General features: G+C 39.3%; 1 protein-coding gene across 1 annotated transcript in view; it reads right to left on the bottom strand.

The window, feature by feature from the left end:
- The window catches only part of BANK1 (B cell scaffold protein with ankyrin repeats 1), a 134,810-nt gene that overhangs the window by 16,973 nt on the left and 96,579 nt on the right, over positions 1–21,258 (bottom strand). Inside the window, exons 9-11 of the mRNA XM_041484250.1 lie at positions 7,725–7,821; positions 5,948–6,238; positions 2,868–3,155 (exon numbers count right to left, since the gene is read on the bottom strand). Of these exons, the coding sequence (XP_041340184.1) occupies positions 2,868–3,155; positions 5,948–6,238; positions 7,725–7,821 (676 nt within the window). The remainder of the gene's footprint in view (positions 1–2,867; positions 3,156–5,947; positions 6,239–7,724; positions 7,822–21,258) is intronic.

The following is a 21,258-nucleotide window of genomic DNA, read 5'->3' as shown; positions in this document are numbered from 1 at the left end:
CTGCTATGCAATGCTTATTACCCCCCACCAAATAAATGAGCCCATCTATGGGTACATAAAGTACAAGAAAAAAATGCTCCTCTTGCACATCTGCATGGCACAATCACACCAGCCTCTGCCATCCTTGGGGCATGACACTTTCCATGAACTCCCAAAGTACATGGGGATCCATCTGTGAGCAAATGTGCAGCCTTAACACAGCCCCTCTCTGTGCATGGTTCTCCCTTCTGTTTTCCAGAGTACTTGTGTCTTACTGAATGCCAGAAAGGAACAGCTCTGAAGATAACCAGAATTGTGCAGAGAAGGCAATCTGTTTCTTACAGGAATATTAAATAATTTGCTTTAGAAATTAAAAGGTATTTAGCAAACAAAAAGTGAATACAGAGGAGGGAAGGATGGTTCAGTTAAGCAACTAGAAGTTGCTCTGCCAACAAAGCCCTGGCCAAAGGTGAGACAAGTCATTTAAGGCAGCAATCCAGCTTGCAATGCCTGATGTCAGAGTACTGACCAGACACACTAAGGATTTAATTTGAAATTCAGAGAACTCTTAGTGGCCACTGAAATCAACGGTGTCTCTGCTTTGAATGAGTAAAGTGTTACGTAATTTTGTTCACCTCAAGAATCTTAGTTACTTCATACTGGGCATCCCAAAACTCAGTGGATGCAGAATCAAAGGGTTTGTAACAGGAGGGTTTGAAACAACACATGGGGCCTCAGAGCAGGCATGAATTATATTTTAAACAAAATGAGAATGAAAAACACTGAAGATTTTTATGCTCACCCACTTTAAACACTAGATGAAATGAAAGAAAATATCTGAGATAAATAGCTGCATATGGCTACCTACTTATTACTGTATTGAAATGTTCCTGGCAGGGAGAAAGGGTAAAACTACCTTAATTCTAACTTTTGTTTATTTGACTTTGCAGTATCTGCAATGCTCTTTTTAATATAATAGATGAAAACAAACCCCAAAACCATAACCAACTTATTTGCTGGATGAAAAATGTGTATATGAATAACTAGAGTATTTCACACTGTTTAAATTATAAAGGAAGGGCTGCAGACACCCGCAGGTTTTAATGATGAACTGGAATGAAGTTTCCTTGTTCATACCAATGAAACAATTTTTTTTTTTTTTAATCAAATATAAGCAGTCCTAAAATAATAAATTGGAAATTGGGATGTTGCTGGACTAGAGAGAGAACTTTTTAACCAATGCAGAGGAAAAACATTGCCAATCCAAGCAGGAAGAAAAAATCTTTCAGTTGAAGATATATCCCTTCTGTCTAAAATTTCCCTAGCTATCTCAGGAATCCCTGGACAAAAATGGACATTCTAGGTCTGGAACCAGCAGGATAGGTAGGAAAACAGAGACCTGAATGGTCAGCTGAAGCTTTCTTGAAGTGTTTCCATTTTTCCTCATGAATTGTGTAAGCAAATGAACATGAGTCAGAGGCTGATTTCACAGAACTACTGGAAAATAATCTGTCTACCACTACATCCTTATGAAAGCAAAGGTAAAAAACCTGTGTGTGTGTACATATGAATACAAACACATGGGGGACCACAGCCCCATCAGAGCAGCTCCTCTGAAAGCATCTACCTTAGCCAATAAACAAAGCAGAAGCACTCCAGTACAATAAAAGACAGTAAAAGCAATCTCCCAAATAAAACATCTCCACTAAGGGTTCCCAAGTCACTGGCCTGTCTATGATGATGGTGGACCAGGATTTGTGACACTGCTCTAGCAACCTCAGTAGAAGCAGCCATTTCATGACTTCTGTAGCTGTAACAGGCCCCCTGTGCCCATCCATTCTTGGATTACACTTTAATGATTCATACTTGTACCTCCTGAATTTGCTGAAGAAAGAGCATTAGCCCACGCATTCTGGCCCTAACCTGGAGTTACACAGCCTGGAGGAAGAGAGCTATCTAGGAATAATAAAATAAACCACTGCCTGAGATAGGCATGAAAGAGGAGGTGCTACTCTGTATTTGGTAAGATGTTTTGGGCAGTATTAATTCTGTTCCAGTAAAAAATGCACAGCATGAGGTAAGCAACCTAATGGTGTCCTTTGACAGCCTACTTTTTTACCATCTATTCTTCTCAATTGGCAGGCTTTTGTAGAAGAGGTTGGGGATGCAGGCAGGATGGATTTTTGGACTTACACAGAGATCTCTGCAGCATATCCACTGAATTCCTTTTGCTACTTTCAAATTTGGTTTCAGTCTGAATTGGATTACTAAGATATCTGAAATCCCTTCTGGTCTTGTATTTCCATGAAATAGCTCAAAAGAGTTTCCCAGTTTTCATAGAAGTGGTAAAAAGACATAATTTTTCCTTCAAGAAATATAATGATCCTATGTAGAAACGCCCATTCCTAGCATCAAATTGGAGAAAAGGTATTTGAAAGAGGAATCCTCATACAGGCTTTTCTTCCAGAAAAGGTCATTCTTTTTATCAGAAGAAAAAAAAAATCTAAGAGAGAGATTTCAGCCTAAAGTAAAACCATTTGATAAAGAAACTGGAAAGAAAGGCAATTCAAATAGCACATTCTACATTGCTGTAACATACACACTCACAGCTAGCCCAGCGATTCTTCATTTTCTATCATATTGTCATAATTTTTTAAAAGCTAAATAAAAACTGTGACACTTACTCTGATGCAAACTGAAAATTATTCAGAGATGTTCTCAGCTCATTTGAAGGGTGAGAATAGGTTGACTGAAACAAACAACGTGTTGGTTTGGAGGCAGCTGAACAGTGATCTTAGTCTTTTCGGAAATGTTACTGCTCAAAGAGAAGAGACCAAGACAAGAGTCTACATTCTCCCAGAAAATATTTATGTGGCAGCAGCACCAACCTTGTACAATGTAGGGCGTGTTCTCCTCCCTGACCAGCGAGCACACGGGCCGGGGCGCAGGGGCTGGCGGCCTGTTCATGATAAAGGACCTGCAGTGCTTCCTTTTCTCCTCCTCCTGCTCCTCCTGCCCCAGGATGAGGTCGTACACATATTCATCCTGTGCCACACAAATGTAGGGGTGCTCCTCCTCGCTGTCCTCCTCACAGGAACCCTGGTCTTCTCCACAGCAGGCGGTTGTGAGTCCATCACCCTGCTCTCTTTTACTCCTGTCCATCACAAAAGTTCTCTCTGAAAAAGGAAAGTACTGTGTTGCATATACAGGATAAAGAGAGGAGATGATGATTTATCTTAAAGGTTTAGAGCTTCCTAAAGTAGCTCAGAGACCTCATTTCACTTCTAAACTACAGCACACTCATTTTCAGAGGATTCTGATCATCTAACTCAGTAGAGAGGATGTCCCAAAGGAATAATTCCAACTTCAGGGCTTCCTCATGAGTTCACACCAGATTATCAAATGTAGATGCTAAGCTATTAGCCACAAAATAAAGGGATTTATTTGCAGAAACACTGAGTGCCCCAGTTGCTCTCATGAGAGTTACACCAACATGTAACTAACATGTAACTCATGGTTAAGCCAAGTAAGAAGTACCTGTGGCCCTTGGCATTCTGCAAAGTCAAGCTGTTTGTTACCTGTTGCAAAAAATGACATAAGAATTGAAACTTAATTTAGGAAATGTTGGATTTTGTGTTTCCTACCTCTTCAGTATCCCACAGGGTTTTGAGGGCTTTACAGATCTACTGTAAGCCCTGGTGAAACAGAAACTGAAAAGCTATTTACAATGTAGGTAAAATGTATGACCTCTTACAATCTATGCTAAGACTATCCAACCCTCTCTCCCCTGCAAAAACTTCCACGTCTCTCTGTATTCCCTATACTTCATATACTTCGTAATACAACTACTCAGAACTTGCTTTTCTCTTGTGGCTTTACAGCATTAAAGGCATTGTTGGTTTCCTGATACCTGGGTTTGTTTTGATTTATTTGTCTTAAAACACCCACAAACTGCTAAGAGTTAGGAGCTGTCACTGAGGCTGGTGTTCCCATAAATGTTTATAACTTCCTTGACATGATTACCCATCTTTCCTACAAAAACAGTAGACCTGTTGCCTGGAATCCTTGTGCTGACTCATGTTTCCCTTGTGCTGTAATTTACTGCCTGTACCTATGTGTATCTGCTAAACTCGGCTGTGGTCACTACTGGTGTTTTCAATCCTTTGGCTGCTATTTAAAGAATTACCTGTTTATTGGGTTCAGAGGGGCTAAACAACCTTTTTAAGTGGGATATATTTGTTAATGGGATGTATTAATAATAGCATGTACTATTAACATGCATTCTGGCTAAGATATATGTTTTAAAACCACAAGTGGTATCAATACACCTGCTGTATATAATATGAATAATATTTTGTTTCCAGATCACTACATGAGTTCTGTTTCTTTCTCTGTAGGACATTCTTTCTTTCAACTCCCACAGGGGGCACTCTCAGGCCACTGCCAAAGCACAAACTTGAAGAAGAGGGGCCTCGGAGGTACTCCACAGCAATTTCTAAAGCAAGCAGCTTGCTGAAAATATGTAGCAGTAACTCATTATAGCTCCTCTTTGAAAGGAAGCATCGTCCTCAGCTGGAGGAATTCTGACACTCCATTTGTCAGTGAGGAAACCACAGCTAAACACAGAATAATTCAGAGCACATTTTAAATGAGCTATTCCCACAGGAGCATTCAGATGAAGTCTGCTTTACCAGCACAGCAGTTGGCACAGGACACCAGGAAACTTCCTCTGCTGGTACCCACATGCAGACAGTGAGCATTTGGCAGAGAGGGTCATTACTGTGGTGATGTAGCTGTATAAGAACTACTCCAAACAGGCATTTATAACAAACCTACACCAACAAATCCTGTGCGCCAAAACTGATCCCTCATTTATACGCACATATAGATGCACCTTTAATGTTAATTTTATGCTGCCCCTCTTTCTCTTAGAATTCACTTATGACTTTCTACCTATAGCTATTCCTTTCCTGCACAGTAGAACACAGGATAAAATCCTACCTATATCAAGCTATTTTTGCCTAATTATGTGAACATCAGGGTGCTTGGTGATGGTAATTTAAGACTCTAATAGGTTACACCACGTTTGAAAACAGAGTTAACAGTAATAAGCTGTGGAGAAGCTGAAAAGCAATTTGTGTGCACACTTATCAGCATTGTCTATAACAAATAAGAAGGGTTTTTTTTTCCCTATGCAACTATTTAAAACTGGTATTTATGCTAGAATTATTTTGCAAAGTTGTTGTTTTCAATGAGAAAAATTGATGATCATCCCTCCTGAAACAGATGCAATAGTACTTTGAGTTTCTCATCACTTTAATCAAATCACAACACAAAAATTTAGCTTTTTACTCTGGGGCAGTTGTATTTAAAAAAGGAAAAGGATTTGTCAGAATTTTTGCCTTTCTTTTCAATCTGCAATATAACTTTTTACTTCTATATAACTACAACATTGGCTAAAATGTATTAAGATGCTGTTAGTTCTCTCTGTGTGGCCATTTTCTGTTAATTCTACCTGTGAAACTTCAAGCTGTAAAATAAATATAATATAATTAAATATTTTTATATAAAATCACAATAACATTTAATGTTTTAAAATGGTAAATAATGAAGTCAACTTGACAAAAATACAGGCTTCATCTTTGTTTCAAGCCTCTCTCATAAATCTAGTGCACCATACACTATTTGGCAGCTCTCTGAGATAGGTGGAGTGAGGAAAATCTGAACCCAGCAGCCCATACCACAGTATTACCTGACAAACCTGGTCATGAGTATTTTGATGTGGCAAAGGTCACATGCAGATACTTGTTTTGCAGAGTTAGGGCCTCCTATGCACAAACTTACTTTGTAGCACTAGGGCTGTCCTGCCCAGGTACTGCTAGAAGTGATCAAACCAATCTCTGCAGCAGTACACCGTCTGCCCTTGCACGTGTTTGTACCCAGGGTTACTCTCCTCCCAAGATCGTACCTTGTGATGAGTGATGCAGATTGTCCTGTCTTTGCATCCCAGGCAGATTTCGAGGGGGAGGAGGGGGTGGCCTCTTGCAGAAAAAGTAATCTCTCCTGCTCTCTTTGAGCTCATCCCTTACATTGACATACAAACTGCCAGGACTGTTGTGATGGCTGTATGAATCCTCCTCTTCTTCATCTTCTGTCTCCTCTCTGCTGTCTTTTAGATCATCCTTCTTTTCCTCATCCACCTCAACTTCTTGTCGGCATCTCAATCCAATTGCATATTGATCTCTTGAGTTCTGCTTGGCTTTTAATATTAAAGAAAGCATTATTTCATTTAAAAATTGCCATCTGGAAGCACTTCTTGTTTCAAGGATTCCTACAGAAGCAACACAATAGCTAATAAAACTTTTATGAAGTGATACAGCAGGAAAGCTGTCAAATTCATACCATCAGTGAAGAGCTTTTTAAATATTTACTAAATCAACAGTGGAAGTTTTCGTTGTATCTTGCTACTCTGATACACACCATCTTCGTGTGTGCAATGTTAAACTTTTCTAGAGCGGCTGTCAGACTGAAATCACACACACCTTCCCTGCCTCCAGAATTTCTATTACCTGACTTTCAAAGCAGCACAGTGCAACACTTTTCAAAATAAAGCCTAGCTCACACATCTGTGTTACTGCTTTTTGTACAATGGGGTTTGGGTGCTGATTTGAATCTCTCTAAAATGAAATAGGCATTGTCCATGGGAGACATGACTGTAGTCTTGTGGAAACAGAGCTCTTCTGTCTCTAGTGACCCACAGAACAAGAACAAAGTGGAGGGACATTAAAGTGTACATTTTAATCACTAGGTACACCATCAAAATTTTAGTAGTCAACCTCAGTAAGGTAACAGACTAAACCACACAATCTGTCAGCAGATCTTACCGAGGTAGGTTTCCATGCTGAGTTATCCTTTGGTGAAGCCTGCCTTTCACCACTGATTCAAATGGGAGGTTAGGGCATTTACCTGGCTAGTGTGGTACAATTCATGCTCTTTTTCCAGGTGCTCACGCTGAGGTGTTCCCATATACAATGTGACAGAGACAGCGAAAATTTTATCAGAGCAAACCTGTTTTTTACAGTGTCTATCATCTATGTGCTAAAGCAACCAGTTTGAACTTAGCAAGTAAGAAACGTCCTTTTCATATGTATGAGACAATTGAAAAAATAAAATTGTCAACAAGATAAAAAGAGGACTAAACTTAGTCTCATAGATCCATGATACTGTAAGATATATGCAAAAATATATGCCATTGGTAAATGCAAACAGGCAACTTTGCAGTTTTCAAGGGGAATGCATACGACCACAGAGATCATCAACAGGCTTGTCACCAATCTATGCTTGGAAGTAGGAACATCAAGCTGCAAAATGTCAACTATCTGCCTCCACACAGGACTTGACTGCACCTGTAGGCAGTGCCTCCCTTTTTATGAAGGTTCTTCTCTGAGAGCTTGGAGAATTCTGCAGCTTTCTAGGTTCAGAGTGGAGATCACAAATTTACAGAGTTTAAAAGGAGGGGCCGTTGCACTGAGGTCTCTCTTAATGAGCAAGAACTTTGTTATCCCAACTGAATCCCTCAGCTGCCTTTTCCTTTTAGGACATCTGCCCTCCCTGGAAGTTGCAGTAACGTGGAAATTGAAAGTGTCAGAGTAACTTGCCCTCTCTGCCCATGAACTCACTGATTTGACACTGCACATGGTACATTCATCTGAGCAGTACCAACAAAGCTGTCTAACATGACTTACCCATAGCTGGTGGAGCTTCTGAGCCCAACATAAGCTCATAAGGGTCGCTGTCTTCCACTTCCTCCTTGCAATTAGTGAAATCACTTGCTGCATAGTTCTAGAAAGAAAGAAAAAAAAAAAAAAAGAGAATATTTGTTTTAGTAGCACCATCTCCTGCCTTCACATTTTGCCATTGATATAATATACAACATTCTGCTAGGAGGAGAGTGAAGATAGAAACATCATGCATTTGCAGCTATGTAGTGGTATACACACTGCAGGCAAAAGGACTGTGTATCTCTGGATACAGTGAAAAGACACCATGTTCTGACACAAAACACCAAGTTTGCACAGAAAGGATTTAAGCTAATTAACTTTCCCTAGTGGTTTGCTGGGCTGTCCAGACAGTTCCCAACTCTGCAGCACTCGAAGATTAAGAGAAAGATCAGCAACAGAGAAACATGAAGTCCACAGGGCATGACTGCAGAGCTCAAGGGTGCAAGAAATCTCTGGGGAGCTCATTACAAACAGTGGTTTTTACCAAAAGCCACGTGTGCACGGAGAAACCAGAAATGGGCCTGCAAAGCATGTTTGGAGTTCTACCTCAGTGACCAAATGTGGCAGAGTGGTGTTTTGTTCCTCTAGAAAGCAGTTACGTTCACACAGCGCGATGCAAAATTAGCCCAAGGAGGGTCAGAACAACGGGTTCTCTAAAACATTATCAGTGTATTTCCTCAAACTTCTGCAGTGAAAAGCAAACCTGTAACACAACTACAGACAGTTCTGCTGTCTAGAATACAGAACACACATTTGTTAATTGGTGATTTTCAAAAACAATTGGAATTTCAAAAAGTGTCAGTTTTTTTAAAGAAACCCAGCAGGACCTTGATTCTTGTGTAAGTGTGATATGAAACTATCCTCTATAGACACAATGAAGCCCTCAATAATTAATCAGGAGTTTTGAATCACAAAATCCTAACTCCAGGGGTTTAAAAACACCACCCCCAAAGAAGGTAGGGAAACAGCATGGTCCATATATCATCCAGACTGCAAGGTCAGTCACAAGCAGAATAGCGGACAATGAAGTCAAGAGGAAGAAGTGATAAGCAGTTACACGCTTCTGCATGGCACACAAAATGACTCTCAGGAGCTCATGCCTGAAGAAGTTTGTTCAAAGTATCCTGCTGCCTCCTGGCACCTACAGCCATTGCCCAGGGACAGAGTTCTCACTGCATGAAAGAGGAAAATATTTTGAGAAATAGCAGGTTTTTCTGGGGAACTGAGAATACCTTCTTCCCTGCTACTGTTTTACACAGCCATCTCCTGAATGCCAGTCTCAAGACACTACAGTCACCAGACTGTGCAACAGGTGCTTCCCTGGCTTGCTTTGCTGCTTTACAACACTCCTGGATCTTTGCAGGGCTATACTGACCTCCAACAACAGAGGATTCATGTCTGCTCCTGTGCCCGTATAATGTGTGCATCAGAAAGAGAATCTTGTTTTTCTTGAACTTCCCTATTATTTATGTAGTTCCTTTATGCTTCACAGGAACTGGATACCTCTCAAAAGCCCTGAAGTTAGGGCTTTTCAGAATATTTATTTTCAAAAGATTTAGGCCTGCATGTGCTAAATGTAAGTGTACATTGGGGGAGTAAAAAAGGACTTTGATATGTTTCCTGTGAAGAGAAGATGTGTGTAGAAGAAATCAGGCAAGGAGAGATCTAGATATATTAAGTTCTTCTGCTATAACACTGGAGTACCACACCCAGGAAATTCTTTCAAGGTGAAATTTGAATGTTTCAGAAGACTGGAGGTCGGCAGTCCTGCTAGTTTATAGCTGCTCTGCTGATAATGCTGAGTTGTAGGGAATTCAGGATGCAATTCAGAAGTTTAGCCCCTGACTACACTTTCTAAAAGTCTCCCGGACATGTGAGATACAGAAAAGCTGAACAGATGGAAACAGTCTTTAACTAAACATGTTTACACTAGGAAAAAATTCTGTATAATAAATAAATTATTGACAAAAGTCTCCTCTGGCACTGGGCATGTTGACACCGTGCAGCTGAAAATTGTGCAGTGTCTCCAAAGCCAGTGGAAAGTGTCCTTATTTGAGAATGCAAATCAACATAACTAAATTGGAATAATGCCACGGCTCAGCTTGCAAACCTTGCCATGATGCCCTGAATGAATGCTCATTGATTTTTAAGTTTGAAGTGTCTTTTATATGGGCTGGATCATGTAACTTGAATGCAGTAGCATAGCAGAACTTCCAAGTTGTTTAAGCCTGCTTGGCTGAAAATGGAACTTTGATTTACTCTAGAGATTTCTTATGGATGTCAAAATCACCTTCCAAAGGAAGAACTAGCTCAACTGGAAACCAGCATTGCAAAAAAAAAAAAAAAAAAAAAAAAAAAAAAAGTTGCTCTCAGCACAAGAGCACAAGACTGCTTACAAAGAACTATGGAAAAGTGCTCTGAATGTTTGAAACTAGTTTATGAGTTAGCAAAATAATTCCCTTATTTCAGGATGCTACAGGAATGCTGGCATGCATCGAAAGTCCTCTGAGAGACTGAAATTGCTTCAAGTCCTAAGATTAAATGCCACCTCTCAAAGTCAAAATATAGATACCTAATTTTTTGTCTCATGTATTTTAACCGTCTTGATTATTGACTTTCAAAAAGGGAAAGTTTTTTAATAGCTTCAAAACTGTTTCTCTTATACAAAGCCTGAACTGATTTATCTCAGTACCTTACTCAGGAATTCATTAGGAAAATTATTATAACCATCTTGTCAGCATTTTTTTACAATGCTTTTCTGAAGAACCATCTTTGTAAGGCACACGTTTGAAAGATTTTTCCCTTGTTTTAAACTGAGACAGTCATCCATGCTGGCAGGGGCTGACACCATTGAAATTATGTGCATTTACCTTATTGTATAGTAAGGAGTGAAACATTAAAAAATTCAGAGGAATCTAAGCCAACAGTGATGTTACATCAAGTTATGGCAAGAGTGAGAAGCATCTGGACATCAGCACTTCGTTTATGAACAGTTACTCACAGGTGAATATATCAATCACAGCTCACATTAGCCTTTATGTATAACATATAAATGTCTATATCTAAAATATATCCATACTATTATATTTCTAGAAACAAAGTAAGAACTTCTGATTTGTGTAGGGTAGCTTGATCTTCTGGATTCAAGGACATTCCCAGCTGCCTGTTGGATAGAATTCAGGCTTGCAAGTAGACATCCCAAAAATACCCTCCAGTCACACTAAGGCCTGTTTTTCCAAGGCTGAGACAAATCTGGTTGCCTGATTTGTTTATAACATGTCACTACAACATTCCTTCTTATCCCACTCCCAACATTCAAAGTTTGCAGTTCTGCCAAGAAATGCATTGCTCATTTGTCTGTCTCCCACTGCTCTGCAGCTCAGCATTTCAGAGCAGAGGACAACTACAGCATGGCTGTCTTACAGGCACAGTTTTAGGCATCCTCTTCTGACTCTTAAGCAACAAGATAACATTCAAGTCACTGCCAGTCACCTGGAGCTGAACCTGTGTTGATCACCAGGAAACACCAATTTCTACCATGTGACTTCCTTGAGACACACCAGTCCAAAAGATTCCAGCAGCTGCCCTGTCCCTCTGCTGATATGGAGCCCTGATCCTCCTGGGATTTTGAAAAACAAGTTGTCAAATGCTGGTTAAAGCTACCACAGTCTATATGGGTTTGCTAGAAAGGCTGCAAGAGCACACAGAGCCAAGATCCAAGCACAGCAGTGCTTCTAGAAGTATCTCATACCAACTGAGCAGTATGTGGATATCTATGTATTTGGAGTCAGGGCATCCTAAAGAAACTAAGTATTTTCTCTAAATATCATTAGAGAAGAAAACCAAGAGGAGATGCTCTCATTTGCATTTTTTATTTCAGCACTTTTTGGTTTTTTTCTCTTCAGTGCATATCTCAATGAGGCAAACAGTCCTCTTTGAACAGTAAAATCAACAGCTTTGAAAACTTACAAGTTGATGTGAACTGCAAACACTTCAAAATTTCATGTAACTGTATTAAGAGTGTGTCTATTCATAAATCACCATGCTGGATAATGGACTTGGAAGGAATTTGAAAATCTTTCTATTATTTAAATTGCTAATAGGGTACTGAGTAGTACAAGAACCAGGATGATACTAATTAATAAGACTTTCTATTTTCACAATGAATTGTTGAAAAATACCCTTAAAAAACATTTCTTATTACTTCTGATTTCTTGTTAGTTCCATTTAATTTTGTGCCTTGGTCTTTCTTACACCATTCTTAAGTGTCTACGCTACAATTCTATCTTGACCTTAGCAACCTGATACAGCTTCTACTTCCCGTGGACTTCATAATCCTACTTGGGGTTGTTCTCTTGCTACTCTTTCAACCTTTCTCTCACAATGAAGTAAGTATGGACTTGGATATGCCTTTTTTTTTTTTTTTTCAAATGCTGCTATTATGTTGTTATTTTTCATTCCTGTCATGGAAACTAGATACAATAACATATTTCAGACTGCTCTCACCAAGGTTACCTTGTCTGGACAACTTCAATGATCTCCTCTTTGTTTACACAGAAAAGAGCCCTCTCGCCATTTCCTTAATTTAAAAAGTCAAAACCTTATCAATGCAATTAAAAACTTTTTGGATGATGTCTGTTGCTGTATTCCTTTCCAAGCAGATGCTGGTAACCTGGATCTCAGTGAAAGCCTACATGCTGGTACACAAACACACTGAAATGTCCTTCCACCAGGAGTGAATTTATGCACAGAAAATAAAGGGATGTAAATAGGGTAAGTAATTTCAGCACCTCAAAACAGAAGAAATTGTTTTCCTTGTCTGGACGTTTCCACCATTTCTTTGTCATAGGTGTACCAGATTTGCTTTCTTATGTTCTTGCTTTCAGAGAAACTGGACTGAAACACAGCAGTTGGATTTTTTTTTCCCCAGCCCCACCTGATTTGCTCGTACCACTCCTCAGACCTGCCAGCACTGTCTGCTTAGACTCTCAGTGCAGCAACTGAAGCAAAAGGGATGTATTTCCATTGGGCATCTACTTTCACAGTTTTTGCTCCTTTTCTCTCACCCTCACTGTGGTGTAGCCTACATTATGCTCATTATCACTGTCCTGCCAGAGCTTTCCAGAATGCAGAGGTCAGAACTAGTATACCATAAGAAATACTTTGCACCTTCAGGTCTTCATGAACTGCAAGCAGGCAAATTGGCAAACACTTTTATTTTGTTCAGTTCCAACTGCATTCCTGAGCCTACTGACCAGCTATGCTGGTTATAAAAATTTTTGTAACTCTCAAGTCTGCATTAATTACGAATATTCACATATTCTACAATGTAAAATATTTATCAAAGTACTGGAAGTGTTTAAGTATTTATGATTCATTTTTCCCAGGGTCCTGTATGAGCACCTGGAGAAATGACCGAGAAAGTGAGCTTCATAAAATTGATCACATGCATGAGGACAGCTCCAACATTGCTGTTCATTAGCTTTATTAATATCAAACACTTTTAGTAGTACCCTGTTAGCTTGCTTGATAACTCAGGCTTGCAAAAAACCATGAGAAAACCCTAAAGCATGAGGGCAATGAACCATTCAATACAGTGTTATAACCCAAGACAAAAACCAGCCTGGTTGTAAAGCTGGGCGGGTGGGAAGCACAGTGGTGGAAAGAATCTTTCCTGCACACGTTCTGCCATGCAATACTGAAGCAAACAGGGATTTAAAGCAGTGTGGGCTGCCCAGCCCAGGGGCTGAATCCAGCCCTTGAAACACTTGAACTCACCCTCCTGACCTAAGCAAGACTCGTCTTAGAAAATGAATGGCATATATTACCCTTCCAGCCAAAACTGCTGCTGCCATCTGCTTGCTCCCCGTGTGTCAGAGCAAGCTGATGTGCAAAGCAGTCTGCCCTCTGAGGAAGCACGGCTGAGCCAGCCCTGTGTGCTCCTCCCTGCTGCCCAGCTGGGCCTCAGCTCTGCTCTGTGCTTCACCACAGGAGAGAAGGCAGAGCCTCAGCCCCGCACGCTCCTGCACACCTCAGGCTGTGCCCAGAGCTGCACATGCAGCGCTGCTGAGCCAGACACAGCAGCGCTTCCAGCTCCCAGAAATTAATTAGAACACCCTTCCCTGCTCTGCTTGTTCACAGGAAAGGTGTGAGGGCATTAGGAGTGCCTGGGAGTTGTCTCACTGATGCCTTTCAATGTTGTTTCCCATGATTTCCCTTCAGTTTACTGTGCCTTATTGAGGCCCCGCAGTATCAACACCACATGTCAGGCCCCGCAGTATCAACATCACATCTCACAGGGTCTCTAACATCCATTAGCCAGCTGGGCAAGAGGCAACCGACTTGTTGTGTGTGCCACAGAAGTTAGACTGCAAAAAGAACAGGTATTTAACATCAGTAACTGTTTTTGAATAAAGCTGCTCATTCTAGGAACAAAAGGCAATGACTGATCTGTTACTCAGGATGACTTCTCAGAGTAGCAGGCAATTACAATTTATTGCAAACCTCTCATGCCCTCCTTACACAGGTGTTACACCATGTGGCTTTTTATTAGATGTCTGGACATAATAAACACAGTAGTGTTGTTGAATCTTAAATATATATTACCCCTATCCCCTTTTGCCTTTGACATACATCCATTAGGTCTTTAAATTCCAACAATTTTAAGTGTTCAAGGTCAGGATGGAGAGGGCTTTAAGCAACATAATCTAGTGTAAAATGATGGGGTGGACTAGATGATCTTTAGAATTCCTGATTCTACCTAAATAAGACACAAGATTTTTGAATCCTTCAAAGGCATGTTCCTGCTGTGCAAAACTGCAGCATTATCTTCCCCAAATTTCTTTTTCGGGGTCATATGTGTGTGCATAATTGCTTCTTTTACCTGTATGGGTTTCAGTTTAACCCAACACTTTCTACTTTTTTTCATGTTAATTCAAATCAAGAGTATCACATGACCTGGTGGACAAGCATAGTTACGTGCTGATTACACTAATCCTAACAAATTAGAGCTTAAAAAACACATACTAAATACAGTACAAAACCAAGAAAGACACAGAATGACAGTAAAAATAATACTGTGGCATTCACAGTAATTTGTAAAATTCCCTCTGCATAAAATTTGTCCCAAGTCTCAACTGCTACCATGTTTTCTGCAATACTGAAAGATAACAAAATTCTAGAGTTCCCATTACATTATGGTAAAGGTACATGAAATGTCCATAACTACCAAAAAAAGAGATTACATAGAATAAATGAGAAAGAAAATGCTCCACTGCCAAAATCTAATGATTTTGTGATCAGTCTGGAGCAAAAGTATGACTGAAACAAAGTCTTTGTACTATATTAAGAAACTAAGCAAATTAAACATCAATGAATACCTAACTTTGGTCTCAGAGATTTGAATAACAGCAAAAGAAATTGTTTCACTTGAAATTATCTATTGTAATCTTAAATAATTTCATTCTGGGCTCCCTTATTAAACCATTTCATTTGCATGTTTACTTTAACTTCATTACAAGCAGATCTACTGCACTATATCAGTAGATATCAGCCAGCATCCCTGAACTCATCCCTACTTGCAACATTATTTGGTGCAATTTCACACTTAGTTTGTATGCTTGTCTATCAAATCATAGCAAATTTTCTGCAACTTTGTTAACTCCTACTTTTCAGTGAGTTTCTGGGGGAGGGAAAAAAAAAAAAAGCCCTCTCTTTGTAGGAATTCACACCCACTGGGAAACAAATATACAAAAAAGACCCAGAGTAAATAAAGGCTTGGTGTGTTGATAACTGTTCACTTATTATTATATAGCCTTCATGACTGTGGCTGTGAAAGAGAAATATTTACTGCAAGAGAAACAAAAGGAGACTTCTCATCACACAACTAAATTTACTGGTATATACAAAAATATGTTCTTAAAAATCAAATTGCTGCAGTCTGCATTTGAAGCATTTGTGCTCACTTTCCCTCTTCTGTGCATTTATGCTGTTCTCTAATCTAGCTACTGAGTATCAAGGGATTTTTCTTCTGAACATTCAAAAATAAAATTTCTCCTCAGACTCATTTTAGCTCATTTCTCCTTTAATGACAATTCTTGTTACTTCACTTTTCACACACCCACACAGGTTTTTGAAAGACTTTCAAATGTTGTATAGTACTGATTCTGCTGAAAAAAATATCCACTACTGTTTGACAGGCTGTGTAATCATTGCAAACTCCACAAAAGCACTCCTATCTCTCACACAGGTTAATTTTTCATTCTAGCAGGGTAAGAATTTTTTCTTGCTTTTCTGATTTTTTTTTCCTGGGCAAAACAATAACCATTCTCCAGAGAGCTTCTCTTTCACTAGATGACTGTGATTACACTGTTTGAACTCTCAGTGGAGTTTCTAAATTGCCACTCCCTTAGCAGATCCAGCAGTAGCAGAGAGAGAATCACAGAATCATTTAGGTTGGAAAAGACCTCCAAGATCATCAAGTCCAACCACAAAACTAACACTGCCAAGTCCCACTGGGCCCTGCCCCTAAGAGCTGTGGCAGCTTGTGGGACCAAAACCTGAACCAGCTCCACTCCTTTGCCAAGCCAGCACCTGCCTGTTGAAATTCACAGCTATTATTTTTCCCTCCACTTATTTCTTTAATGCCTGGGAGATTCTGCTTTACATTTGCTGAGATCAGTTCATTAAAAGACTAATTTCAAGCGGCAGTTTTCTGCTGGTGAGCACTGCCTGTAGTGCTGATACACTCTCAGCTGCAGGAGAATTCATAGATGCTCAGGTCCCTGGAAGAGGAGGTTGATTAATTAAGGGACTGACTGAAAGGAAATACAACAGAATTTTACATCTCATACCTGTTTATTTCTGCTTTTGTTTCTCCTAGATGGCAAAGATGAAAGCTTTTTTTTTTTTTTTTTTTTAAATCCAAAACAAGCAAAAGTCATTGGCTCTGCAAATCTCTTCGATTCTCTTAGCAAATTATATGAGCAGGTAGCAATTTTGCCTTTGTAAAGCATAAATATGTTTTGGATGACCACAATATTATCCACTAGTGTGAAATATTTCAAATACTGCAGAGTGAGTAACAGCTAGACAGAAAAACACCTGAAAGTATAATGGGCAAGTGGCAGAGCAACACTTGTGGAAGGCTTAAGATTAGCACAACAGAATAGCTGATGCTTAAGTAAGAAGAGAAAAAAAATGGCATTTAGCAAGGTTTTGGGCTCCTGAAAGAATCAGTGACTCTCTGGAAGAAAAGGAATAGGATTCAGAAGGCACTGAGGAAATGCATTGAATGTGATCACAGTCCAGGCAACTTTCAGCTCCTTTTCATGTAATGAGGAAAACATGGTCTGGCTGAGGAAAAGAACATTCAGTACTGTTTGTTTCAAATCTGTGCTTCAGATTACTGACAAGGATGTCATGGACTGCACTCTAAGCTCTAAGTTGCAGAGATGTTCCTGGCAGAACATTTATGATTTATCACTAGTCTCAGGCTCTCCAGCACTAACACATCATCATTCCTCATTTTCTACCCTGTATTCCATGTATGCACACTGCAGAGTGCTACCCTAACATTTAAACAGCTGCTGTATTTTGCATGAGAACTACATTTCAGATGCCAAGAGTCACAATATTGCAATTCAAAATTAAGTAACAGAAATTTCTACGTTCTCTGGTGACTTCTGAGATTCTGCTCTTCTGCCCTGAATCTTGGTAAACAGTCAGAAATTTTTCTTCTTTTATAGAAATTAGCAGGATCTTTTCTCTATCTAGGCAACTTTAAAAAATATACTGAATTAAAGGAGAATAGGATAAAGTGTCCAAATCTGAAATACCATGGTATTTCTAGAATATGTTCTACATACATGTGCTAAGAATAGTCAGAGATATGGTTCTTATAAAGTTCTTAAAATCTTTGCATTCCTAAACAATAGCAAAGCTAAAGAATGAGAAAAGCATTTGAAATAGCAGTTATTACCTGTACTGCATTCAACCATGTCTATTAAAACATAGACCATAGACAGAACCAGCAAAAATTATCTAGTGAAGCACTCTGTGGGAAAACACTGCTACAGCACATGGTAATATCAGGCACTTAATAATCAACAAAAGCAGGAAAAATGTAAAAGGTAAACGTAAGAAACATTAAAAAAAAGTAAACCTTTTCCCCTCTGCAACAGATATCACGTAAATTACACCCTTAGTCAATCAGATAAATAATTAGCTTCTGCAGAATTTAGTCTTCAAATCCAAGTATGATGCTTCTCTTATTCTTGCTTGCCTCTAAATGGATCTACACATGGTGCATGCATTTGCTTTCAGATTCAACTATTATAAATTTTCCACTAGTACTCTGGCCATTCTGCATTTCAGTTCATGTACATCTTGCAATTTATGAGCTGAAGTGATACTGTTGTTAAATAAAGCAAATGAGATGACAGGTTCCACCTGAGAGTTTACCTCTTTTTTTCCTAAAACAGAGATGACAATTTTTTCATTCTGTAAGCAAGTTTCAGGACTTGGTAACAGCCATCAAACTACTTTGAGAACTCTGGACATCAATTTAAGTGAAAGCTCTTTTCTCTCTTCCAAAAAGACAATCCATGCATTTGGTCAGTGACTCTACACTACTGTGTTCAGACAAATTATTTCATTTTAAGGTGCTTTGCTGATTTCACATGTTTTAGTGACAGCTGCTTATATTCAATGGCTGTGTATTTACTACATTCAAACTGTATCTGTTGTCTCAGAAATATACCCTGCATTTACAGCTAAAAGAGATAAAAATCAAATCTTATTTGGGTCCATTTTTCATACAGCACACAAGCAATATGAAGTTCATCCTCCTGACTTCTACAAGCCCTCTGACCATCCAGACTCCAAAACAGAGGAAAGAAGGTAGCAACAGAGAAAAAGAATGCCAAGGTTCTTTTAAAAAGTCTAAAAGTACTTGCAACTCAGCAAAATAGAATTCTTTTCAATAATCTGTTTTGTAATATAAATTCACCTTGTGTTTCACCTGAATATTTCCACTGTAGAATCACAGAATGGATGGGGTTGAAAGAGACCTTAAAGATCACCCCTCTTGCTGTGGGCAGGGCCCCCTTCTGCTAGATCAGGTTCCTCAGAGCCCCATACAAGCTGCCTTGGACACTTCCAAGGATGAGGCATCCACAACTTCTCTGGGCAGCCTGTTCCAGTGTCTCACCACTCTCACAATAATGAATTTATTCCTAATATCTAATCTAATCCTATCCTATTTCAGTTTGAATCCATTTCCCCTTGTCCACATGCTCTTGTAAGAAGGCTCTCTAGATTTCTTGTAGACTCCCTTCAGGTACTGCAAGGCCACAATTAGGTTGCCCCAAAGCCTTCTCTTTTCCAGGCTGAACATTCCCAATTCTCAAGTCTTTCCTCACAGGAGAGGTACTCCATTTCTCTAAACATCTTGTTGGTTATGAAGAGAAACTCCTGATGTTTGAGCAAAAAATTATACAACATAAAACATGAGTTATCAGAAGATGCTATTGAAATAAACAGAGGTTTATTTGTTATAATTTTATATGGTATTTCTCTCTGAAATGCTCCCATATCTTAAGGAAAACACCTAGTTCTTTTAGCTTTGTTTGATTTCTGAACAGTAACAAACTAACAGTGAGCAGTCACCTGTTTCTTTGGAGTTTTTCTGAGAGTAAATCTATGGCATTTGTACCTGGGATCACACACACTTGTGAAACCTGCTCTGTTATGGGGTCTCTGCCCCTAGACAACACCATCCTACTTGACCTGATGCTGTCTTCCTTCCATCTTCACCACAGCTTGATTTGAACTGTAACTGCTTTCCATGTAATCCCCCAAAGCAGACAGATTAATATATTCAGCATTGTATCCTCTCAGAATTTTACATGAACAAATATGGGTTGAACAACAAAATGCATGGAATTGTGTGCTATATATCAAAATCTGTCTAACCTGAGGAAAGGCTAAACAAATATAGGTGTTTTGCATAAATCTGAAAGAAATATATTCCCTGACTGATGACTCAAATACAATTAGTGGCTGCTTGCAGAAGGTAAATGAGTACCTGCTAAAAGCCATAAAAATCCCTTTTGATGGTATGATATGCATTGAGACCTACTTCTGCTTCAAGAGAGACATACAAATAATTGTGTGATTTCTGATCTATGTAATTTCTGTTCAATGAAGTAACAGTTTTTCTTCTCAATTTAGGGTGGGGGGAGCCAATCAAACTGGAGTAATCAGCCTGCTTCTATGCTAGTAACATCACTATTGGGAAATGCTTAGCAAGCACAGTTCACTAAAACTGTATTTGACAGCCATTTTAATGGCAGCTGCTACAAGACTATAACTTGACATGAATACAGATCTCAGATATTACCTTTTCTGTAAGCACTTTCAGTTCTCAAGACAAGAAAGGAGCAAACGACAAAAAGAGCCAAGGTGGAAAAAGACTAAAATATGAGAGAAAAAGGGCAAAGCAACCTACACCTGACACTCAGTGTGGGGTTTCCTACAGCATCATGCTCTTGTTTAATACCAGCAAAGTTAGTCTGCTGCAATTACCTGCTCAGTCCATTGTGTGTTTCTAATCCACAGTCAGGATCCAGAAGTGTAGTTACTGAGCTTTATCATTTACAGCAGTGGGCCAAGCTTTGCATCATGCAGACACACCTGCTGCATTAGAGTGAAATGAGATGCTAATGAACCAGGATGTAATGAATTAGTGGACTGGGCTTTTCTCCTGCTCCCATCTCTCTTTCAGACACTTTGTAGCCACCACTATCAATAATACACTATATAACAGAAAAAGAAAAGCAATTTAAGCAAGCTGAGGTATTGGAGTTACTATGAAGCAGCTGGATTCTACCATTTCACTTTGATTTTTAAAGCAAATTTCTGATTTTTTTTCTAATAGGATGTACAGCAATTTTTAATTAACTCATTCTCCTTCATCTTCTCTGCCCCCAGCACCACAGAGAAAGTAGCTATTGAGTGTAAAGACTGGGTAACTTTACAAGAACTCGGGAGGTGAAAGGACCCAAGCAGCAGATGGAGGAAGAGTAGCAGTCAGTTACAAAAGGAATCCCATTTTATTCTTCCCCCTGAGGCCTCTGCCAGTCATGCTGTGCATACTCTGCTGCATCTGCATGCTGGGCAACACTCTTGAAACAGATCTCTGCATATAGTAAAATTTGTGTCAGCCTCAAAAGGACTGTGACATTTTACACGAAGCTCTGTCACCTATTTTTTTTCCTAAATATGTGTAACAGCGGAGGAAGAATGTCTGAAGAATGTCTGAATCTAAAGATCTATACAGTGCACCTATAAATATGAGTCTGTGGAGAAAAAAAGTTACAAATGGACTATTGGTATCTCACTTGAAGGTCACTTGTCACAACTGACCTGCTATGAAATGCGGTTACTCTGGCAAGCAGGAATAAAAAAAAAAGAGAGAGAGAGAGATGGCACTGTGTTT

The sequence above is a fragment of the Pyrgilauda ruficollis genome, unplaced genomic scaffold (assembly GCF_017590135.1).
Source record: "Pyrgilauda ruficollis isolate IOZ18807 unplaced genomic scaffold, ASM1759013v1 scaffold65, whole genome shotgun sequence".
NCBI classification, from domain to species: domain Eukaryota; kingdom Metazoa; phylum Chordata; class Aves; order Passeriformes; family Passeridae; genus Pyrgilauda; species Pyrgilauda ruficollis.
The sequence above is the reverse complement of the archived record's forward strand: the minus strand, read 5'-3'. Positions and strand labels throughout refer to the sequence as shown.